This window comes from Hibiscus syriacus, unplaced genomic scaffold, assembly GCF_006381635.1.
Source record: "Hibiscus syriacus cultivar Baekdansim isolate YM2019G1 unplaced genomic scaffold, ASM638163v2 tig00111342_pilon, whole genome shotgun sequence".
Taxonomy (NCBI): Eukaryota; Viridiplantae; Streptophyta; class Magnoliopsida; order Malvales; family Malvaceae; genus Hibiscus; species Hibiscus syriacus.
In genome coordinates, this window is record NW_024063066.1 from 489,402 (window position 1) to 499,491 (window position 10,090).

At 30.1% G+C, this 10,090-nt stretch overlaps 1 protein-coding gene across 1 annotated transcript; it reads right to left on the reverse strand.

Moving 5' to 3' along the window:
* Nucleotides 1–243: 243 nt before the first annotated feature.
* On the reverse strand, nt 244–1,460 carry LOC120159087 (translation initiation factor IF-2-like). Its single transcript, XM_039169758.1, has 2 exons — nt 881–1,460; nt 244–656 (listed from the first exon to the last, which is right to left on the reverse strand). Exons 1-2 carry the CDS (start codon nt 1,398–1,400, stop codon nt 268–270), a joined length of 909 nt encoding a protein of 302 aa, XP_039025689.1. The 5' UTR covers nt 1,401–1,460; the 3' UTR covers nt 244–267.
* Nucleotides 1,461–10,090: the final 8,630 nt, after the last annotated feature.

Below are 10,090 nucleotides of genomic sequence, written 5' to 3' on the forward strand. Positions count from 1 at the left end.
GGAGATTCATATATAATTATACATTTTGAAATATTATAATCATATTTAAGATGTTAAATTTTCATAAATATATTTGAGTAACTCAGTGAAAAGGGAATCCATGTGCACTATATTCTTTGTATATGCTATATTCTAGCTAATATACAAAATCATGGAATTCCAAATAAATTTTCACAAAGCAGGAGTTATTTACCCACTAAAAAAAAGGTAAATTTGAAACACGAGCCGATACTTTTACGTTTGAACCCCCAAAGAGTACTGAAATCTCTACTGTGCCCCTCTTCTGAGCATTTCCTGATACTGATTCAGAGACTCCTGCCTTTGCAACCTCATTTCCTCGTTAAACTTCTTAATGAATGCTTCCACTCGGCGGTTCAACTCGTCCTGGCTCAACGAGGGGTCTCTCTTGAGTTTGGCCGACCCAGAAGACCGAGTGGGTGACGGCTCCCTGGGGCGTTCGTTGAAGGTGTCGGATTTCTTCATGGTGTTTGGGAGAGGAGGGGGAGGGGTATTAGGGTCCTTTTCAGCACGTTGTTCCCACGTGTCGGATTTCTTCAGGTGACGTGTTAACGGCATCGGACGGCCCTCCGTTATCGTCTTCCACGTCGACTCCAATGTATCGTGCCGTTTTGGCTTCGATACCCTCAAAGCTTTCCCTGCAAAAATTTTGAATCATCCATCATCAAATTTACTGTTCTGTCCTTACAGTTCAATATTGTAACTAAAATTTGCACATCTTTTAAATTTCTTTTGCATCAAGCTGGTGGAAAAGCATTTATACTTTGCTTGATAATTTTGGCTTTCACGAATGTGCTTTATAGTTTGATTTTGAAATCTCATGCTATAGCGGTTGAGAGATTTAAGGTATTTAGTGGTTTACCTTCCGTCACCGCTTTCACAGCTTTCCGCTGAGCGAATCTCTTCGACACCGGCGGCTTCTCCGCAGATTTCTCCCCCAACAAACTCACAATCTCCATAGACATACTCCTCAATGGCGCCGCCTCCATCACCACTTTAACCTGCTCCTCCTCCACCGCTCGCTTAGTCTCCTCCGCCACCAGGACTCTTGCTGGAGCGGTTTCATAACTGAACTCGTTACTAAATACTTCACTCGAAACCTTGAACGCCGGTGAAACTATCTCCGGAGGATTGATCAGTTGAGGAGACTCTGGCTTATGAGCCTGAAGCTTGGAAGAAGCGACGATGGAGATGATGATGCAGTTGATGAGAAGATAAAGGTACGGAGGCCGAAGAAAAGAAAGTATTAAACCGTAAGTTGAAGGAATACCGGACGTTACGAATTCAGTCACGAACGGAGCAGAAACTTTAAACAAAACGGCCATGGATATGACTCCAGTTGATATCAGTGCTGTTTTGAGAGAGAGCGTTAGATTTGCCATTAGCTTAAAAAAGAAAAGTGACTTTTTTTCTCGAGAAAATGAGGTGAGAAATTAGTAGTCCTGAAGGAATTGAAGGAGATTGTAATTGGAAGGTGGTGGAAGATATTTAAATACTAGAAGCGGAACCGCGGAAGGTTTCGTGATGAAATATTGGCCGTCTGATTGGAAGTTGATATGGGGCCACCCGTTACGGTGTCCGAGAGACGACACGTTGGCAGGCGGTGACATGGGCTTCTATTTCCACGTGGCACTGTGCATATTTGGCGTACAGTCGACGTATTTTTCGACTCGTTGATGATATTTATTAAATTTTCCTTTATGCATTTTGCCGTTATCTAAAATCTATTTTATCTTAATAAATAAACTCAAGTTAATATATCAATTCAACTTGCAGTGTAAAATTAAAGTATATAGACAGATGGTCATAAGAGAATTTTCGACTATTAAAATTTTTAAAATAATCTTTTAATTATAAGATATTATTTTATTAAGTCTCTTTATTATAAAATTACGAAATAGTCACCTGACTATTTATGTGTTTTAAACTCATATTTTTCTGTTAAAATACTGACGACAGTTTGAATTAGACGTTAACTTGCTCATTAAAATACGATAAAATTTGATATCATAATCTCAAATGACTACCATATATCAATTAACAAGTTAATGTCTAACTCAGATGGTTGTCAAATTTTTAACAAAAAATAATAAATTTTGAACATTTGAATAATCGACGATCATTTTATAACTTTCAATAGTTGATTAACTCACCAAACCAATGTCTTTCAATTAGAAGATCATTTGTAACTTTCGATAGTTGGAGGATTTAACAAAGAAATATCCTATAATTAGGGGACCATTTGTGTACTTTACTCAAATAAATTTATGAATATCATTTAAAAATAGATTGATTGAATCTAAAAAAAATCCATTTTTTTATTTTTTCTATAAGCTACAAGTTTTTTTCTCTTTTGATTTTGCCAACGACAATGATGTTGGTTATTGACTGTCGGTGTTCAGCTTTTTTTAACTTCTTACTTTTCGTGTATTTTATATGTGTTTGTCAATTTTTGTGGTACATTTTAACTCTGCTCTTGTTGTACATTTCTTTTATATTATGACATCTTGTTCACCTACCTTTGTGTTAGATATGTAATCGTGTAGAAATTCTCATATCGCTTGTATTTGATTTATGATTATCGGTGGTTTTTTAGTGATTAGATTCTTTTTTGTGGCTATTTGTCTATGTATACATATTTATTTTTGCGAAACAACTTGTAAGTTTGCTTTGATTCACTTGTCACTCCATAATCTCTAAAGTGTCTAGTTAGAGACAAAATAGTACCATTGCCGATTTTTGGGTTACTATGGATGATAGACATCATTTGAGTTTTCTTTTTTTATTTAATATTTGAGTTTTTTTTATTAACATAATCTCTAAAATTTTCTCTTTGATCGATTGTATCGTTAAGGTTATATCTTTTTTGTTTCAATAAAATTTAATATCGTTTCAAGCTTAAAAAAACATGTAGTGTGATAATAAACAATCATTGTTAAAACAAAGTCAATTGGATGCATAAAATTCATATTGAAAGATTTACTCACCAAAATTAGGTGTGCGACGCGAGTTAGTCCGAATTAATCAGGGCAAAGCGTTGCAAACCAGAAAGGCAAAAAAATGAAGTTTTAATATATATATATATACTATTTTATTATTTTAATATAACTTAGTGCTAATTTATATATTTTATCAAATAAAAGGGTAAACTACACCCAATGATCACTAATATTTGAGTAAATTTTTGTTTTCCCTATTGAAATTTTAGAAGTAAAAAAATTGGTCATTAACGTTACCGATTTGTAATAAAATGGTCACTTTACCATTATCTCCGTTAAATTGATGACATGACAACATTAATGAAAATGTTAATATTCAGTTTTACCCTTAAACTAATGCTAAAAACATCAAATAGGTCATTGAACAATGATTTTATATCAAATTTATTTCCAAAATTTTCTAATTTAAAAAAAGAAGTCCAAACGATTGTCGGTAGGGGATTAGCCAATTTTTAAACTTTGAGAAAAGGATACGGGATAAACGATGTTACTTTAAACGTTACCATTATTGACGAATGACCAGAAAATGGTGGGTTAGCTTTTACTTAAATCTTTGAATTTGATCCGCTAATAACAATGATCAAGAGATATATTTATAATTTATTCTAATGTTTGTGTACCAATAGCTTTGTTTTCTCCATGCATGAGTTATGCTTCAATAGGTGGTAATTAATCAGAGTAACATAAAACATACGAATGTTCTCTTTATGTATTCTGAAGGTTGTTGCAATCAATAAAATGCAGTTGTCATCATCCAAAGAAGTTGAAGGATAACATGAATTACATGTTGAAGTTGATATCTTGACCAGACTTGACCATCTGAACCAGGGAGCAAGTGACTAAAATGTTGTAGCAAATGCTTTAGCTAACACAGAAACAACCCATTTATCCCTGGTTTTCATCATTTTACTTTCGCGTTACCTAACTTCACTTCTATTTCAGATATCTTCCTCAAAAGCTTCAACTGACCAAAAACAACCTATTTATTCCTCCACTATTTCTCCACCCGAAAAAATAATACAACTACCACTGTAATGTAGAAAAATATTCTTTGAATCTAACTAACTCACAAATCTCTAGTTTGCATATGCTTATATCCATATTTAAAATACACACACTTTATTGACAACTAAGAAGTTTTTTCTTTCTTTAGTTCTTGGGATCATAATTTTACGAAGTTTAAATATCACAATTGATTTTTAATATGTTGATTTGCAGTGGATTTGTTTTTTGAGTTTCTTTGATTTTAGCAAAACTAAGAGATTTTGTTACATATAGTTAGACATAAGGGACAACTACTATTACACATTTAAACTTTTGACATTACTTTAATCGTTTTTTTTAATTTTTATATTATTGTTTGTGTGCATCCACATTTAGAGTAGTTTTGTATGTAATATCTACTTCGATTCTAGATATAACAGTTATGATTATTGGTGAATAAACAGTGATAAACTTACTTCATGCTTATAATTATTGGTGTTAATTAAATGTTATTGTTTTTGGTGTTAATTAAATGTTATTGTTTTTGTCTGATAAGGTAGATATAATCTTTTTTATTTTTAAATTAAAAAATTTAAAATAAATTTATATAAAATTATTGTCAAATGACTTATTTAATGTAAGTAAATTGCATCAACGTAACATAAAACATGGACGAAAAAACTTGCAAATGCAAGTATCAAATTGGGTAAATTAAAGAGAACAATGTCTCGAAAACCAGTTTGAGTTGAAAGAATTCCAACAAAAACCAAACAGAGGTTGCAGTTCACACACTTCTCAATTGCATCCCTACCCTAAACTAATCTTCTAATAATGATTGAATCAAGGCTTTATTCAACACGATCCGCCGAAAGGGAATCTTCAAAACAAGACAAGGAGTTCCGTTTTCAAAACAAAAACATATATTTAATGGTTAATTTAGGATTAGTAGGTGCTAATCAACGGTTAAAAAAAGGAATGGGATCCTATATTTTCGGCTGGGTCAATTGGGAAATGGTGCAATCATGTGGGGCGTCTCATTTTGAGTGGTCCGTCTGACCTTCACCGACCATGTTTTCACCTTGACACTATGGCAAGTTGACCAATTGATGACAATATATAGTAAAATAAGTAAACAGATAGACCTGTACACATGATCAGATTGATGAAGATTTCGATCCATATTTCGTGGTAAAAATTTCATGAAGATACAAACATTCAATTTCTTTTTTTCCTTCAGTTATTTTATTACACGACCATAAACTATAACAGTGGACGAATAGAGTGCCACCGTCTCGCCGACACGGACTTGTTTTTATTTTATTTTTCTTTCCTTTCATACCTACATCGTTGACCATAAGGATCCCCGATTGTTTTTCGACGACGTGATTTGTTTCGGCCGCTAATTAAAGATTGACGTTTGATTTTTCACGACTCATCTAATGATACTTCATGGCACGTCCGTCCCGTGTAAGATTACGTTCATACTTTAATTATTAATATTACAATTAGGGATCAAAATAAATAGAACATTGATTGAATTATTCATGAATTATTTGTTTGACGTTCATTTATGATTGTTTACTAAACTAGATAAATGAGTATAAATAAAATTTTAACGTTGATTTAATAAACAAATGAACACAAATAAAAGTGCATTCATTTTATTTATATTCACGAACAAGCTCGTTTATAAATTCATTTACATTGTTCTCATTTTCCTCTTATTTTTGTATATTTTAGGCAAGGACTAAATTGAATATATGATGAGCTTTGAGTCCAAGCTGTGAAGCTTAAAGACTAGTGGTGCAATTTCACGCTAAACGAACATGTGATGAATATATAAACAAACATGATCGCAAAAGCTAAACAAACAAAACACCTTAATAAATAAATAAATAAACACAAACACGATATCAAAAATTTAAACAAATCGCTTGAACACCTTTAACAATAAACAAACAAACATAAACAAAACCTTATTCACAGGTAATGAGAACACCCTTGACTTTAACCTACCAAAACCTTATTGATTTCCTAATTAATTACTCAATGTTCATATATTTGTGCCGTTCCAGAATTGCCATCCACATTTTCCAAGCTCTTCCAATATAATAATATATTCATAGTGAGACAATGAACATATTGCTTGAGCTGGACGTGTCTCTATAAATTTGATGATATTATCTTTGAAGCCACGAGTGTGGGTATGAACTTTCAAATCTATAGATTTCGATTTGGTGACTTTCAAAATAATTAAATAAAAATTGAGTACTTTTATTTATTTATTTCAAAATTAATAGGAACTTAAAAAGTCATTAAGTTAAATAAATTAAAGAATATTAAAAACTCATATTCATTTATAAATCGGAAGATATTTTACATTTAAATTAGTTTAAACCAACGTCTCTTACATATTACAATAATAAAAATATTAATTAAATTAAAATTTAACCATTTGATAACCTACAAAATGTGTCCCTTTCAAGTTGCTAAACTTGTGCAGATTATATTGACTTATAACCTACAAAATGCGTCCCTTTCAAGTAGCTAAATTGTGAAGACAATATTGAAAAGACAAAGTCCAATATTCAAAATGTAAAATAATTAAATTTTAGAAATACCATTAAATTTAAAACTAATATAATTATATTAATAGATTTTGATTTTAGTTTCAATTATATCTGTAAATCTTTAATCTACTAATATTCAAATAACACAATAGTTGTTAACAACCAAAAAATTATTATTATTTTTATTTTACTTCATCATCATTTTTATTAAAATTATAATTCTTTTTATTCATTTCTAGTCACGTCGAAAACTGCCATTTTTCAATAGTTTTTACGGCCACTATAAAATAGATAGATGCAAAATTTTATGTTAGGAACGTACTTTAGAAATGGACAAATTTATAAAATTTCAGGAGATAATTTTTTTTAAAATAAAAATATATAAAAAAAATTAAAATATATGGTAGTTTTACAATTTCAGAGGGGTGACTGCCCCTATTTGCCCTCTTGATCCATCCCTGACCCTAGACATTGATAAATTTGTCTCATCATCTTCTACCACTCTATTGATATAAATTTTTCAAAAGTTTCTTTAAAATCCATGAAATTAAACACGAAAATCTACCATTTTGAAGGATTTAGGAGTTTTATCAAATTTGAGGGGTTAGGATGTTTGTTTAAAAATTTGAAGGGTTAGAAACGTTAATTTAAAAATTCAAATAGCATACTTCAAAATTAGTCCCATTAGATGGGAAAGGAGTATTATCACATTAAAACTTTAAATGATTTTTTATAAATTTTGAGTGAGTTTCTTGAAAAATTAATTTGATTATAGAAAATAGTAAAATGTAAATATTTTAATATTAATTTTTGTTACGAATGACAATTAGGAATGAGCTATAGTTGAGTGCTAACAATGTTTGGAAAGTTGATTGCTTAAAATTGAGATGTCTCTAAATTGTATTCACAAACTACAGCTAATGGAAAAGAATCACATCACCGTACCATTTACCACTTAACAACCTAATAGTATAATTTATATACAAAACTAAATTTAGTACTACAATGACAATAATTTAAAATTTAATGATAAATCCTATAAAAAACTAAAATTCAATGATGTATGAAATAATTTACCCTATTTTAATATTTTTTTTTATTAAGCCAAGGTGTCCATACAAAATTTAACCACTAAAAAAATTTGATCATTGTCGACGAATGTTGATATAAGTAATTGAAATTTAAGAATTTGAGTTTGTAAGATTAAGTTCGAATCCTACAATTATCATTTTTTGTGGCAATTTAAAATTCTTATAAAAATTTTAATTGAATCTTAAATATGTCACGATCCTAAATTGAGAGAACTATCCTTAACCTACATTTTTTTTATAAAAAAATTTTGACCATTGAATTTGCAATCACTTTAAAAGAGGGAAATAAAAATTAACATGTTTTTTTAACTAGCGTGCAAAAAGGAGACATAAGCCGTGATGTCTTACAATTGAACACGTAAGATGTGATAAGTTCAAAGGTTGATAATTTTTGTAAACATGCTGATAATCAATTATACCTCAAAATACGATAGGATGATTAAAAAAAATTCGTCAATAATAATTGTTTATGTTTTCTCTGTTATAACGTTAAACGTTGTTAGAAAATTTCATTAAATAATATGTGTCATATTTTAATAATTTTAATAATTTATTTAAAAAATTTAAAAAATATTTTTTATTAAAAAAACCGGTGTTCTCCTTCTCCCCTCCCCTTTTCCCTCCTCCGTCTTCTCCCTTCTCCCCTCCCTGTAACCTTCTCAAACACCCAAAGGCCGATTGTCACGACCAACCATCACATTCAATCAAATGATAGATTATCACGATCAATTTAATGGAATTTTTAGAGATTTGAAATCCTAAAACGAAATCTTTTATTACACCGTTTTAAGTGTTTGATCAGTTGTGAAAGTATATGGGTTTTGGTCGAGGGTAATTGATCTATTACACATCATTGGATGTTCGGTCAAAAGAATAAAATTAAGGTTTTAAAAGTTGAGGTTTTTTAAGATTTAAAAAATTTAAGGTTTTTTTTTAAATTATGTTTTTTACTTTAAATAAAAATTCTCATCATAACGTGACATGTATTACTTAACGGAGATTTTTAACGGTAGTTAACGCTTGAAAACCTAAAATAGTAACGAATAAAACGTTAAACATTTATTATTAAAAAACAATTTTTAGACATCAAATTATACTTCGATGTATAACTATTGTAAATTATATCTTGACTAACTAAAATAAAATGAATAAAGAGTAAATATTATTATATTTATATACCAGCCAATTAAGTGACGAAAAAAAGCAAAATAAGCTTTTATGATAAACCTGAACGTAAGAAGAAAAATGACGAGATAAATTTCATTCAGTTACTAACATTAATGGACCGACCAACGGATCTTTTGATAGTCGACACATGTAGTGAGGAATCCAACGGTTCCGCTGGACTGGGTGAGGTCTTTTGATTTATCCAAAGCCTCCCAAAAAAAGAAAAAGAAAAAGAAAAAAGAAACAGGTTCCTATGTACTTTTGGGGCAATACTTGTTTGTTTCTCGAGAAAATGGTTTCGTGCCTACTTTGGGTAAGGCTGAAAAAATGGTTCCCGGAAAATTGTGGGCAATTTGCACCTCTATCCTGACACAAAGGTCTTTGATTGGTCAGGAAATGGACACGTGTTTCATTTTGGGTGCTTCATACTTTTTCTTTTTTCCATGCTGTTATTTCACATATTATACACAAACGGAGGATTACAGTTATAATAATTAGGTAAAAGTAATGGATAACAATTAAAAAAATATACTTACTTTGTTACATATAGTCCAATTTTAATTTTAAAAAAACTATACAAATATATAATGCTTTGAATATATAAAAAATCTATAAGAAATTGAATATAGTTACCTTAATACATATTTTATGTATCTATGTCATGCTGCGTGGCCAATTGGATATTGTTTCTCAGAACGCAAATAGGAACAATTAAAAATACGATTTTTAATTTTTGAAATTCTAACTTCGAATATACTAGGTGAGCGTGCGATCGAGTCGAGTCAAAAAAATTTGAGTTATTCAAATTGATGAGTCTTATTTTATAACTCGAAGTTGACTTGAAATTATTTCAAGTCGAATCGAGTCAAATTTTTGAGTTTTTGTTTAAATTTAATCGTAAATGTTTACAATATTATTACATTATTTGATTCCAATTTAAATTATATTTTACAATCATATACAATGTATATATATATTTTCATATATGATTTACATATACCATAAAAGTCGAGAGACTCGACTCAAACTTGAAAACCAATCTACTAGTTATTAAAAATTTCGAGTTATCAGACTTATATTTTATAACTTGATTTGAATTTGAATTTTTTTCGAATCGAGTGGAGTTTATGAAATTACAACTCAAAGTCAATTCGAGTCGAGTCGAAAAAATTGATTTTTCGAGCCGAGTTTTGCTCACCCGTAAATTAATTGAACTGAATTCGGTGTTTAAACTAATTTATTATCCTTGCAAATAGAAAAA

Bases quoted from the DNA above. Each gene is read 5' to 3' on its own strand.
- LOC120159087 (XM_039169758.1), bottom strand. From the start codon at position 1,400: ATGGCAAATCTAACGCTCTCTCTCAAAACAGCACTGATATCAACTGGA. The intron at 657-880 runs GTAAACCACTAA...AAATTTTTGCAG, and splicing joins TGTGAAAGCGGTGACGGAAG to GGAAAGCTTTGAGGGTATCG.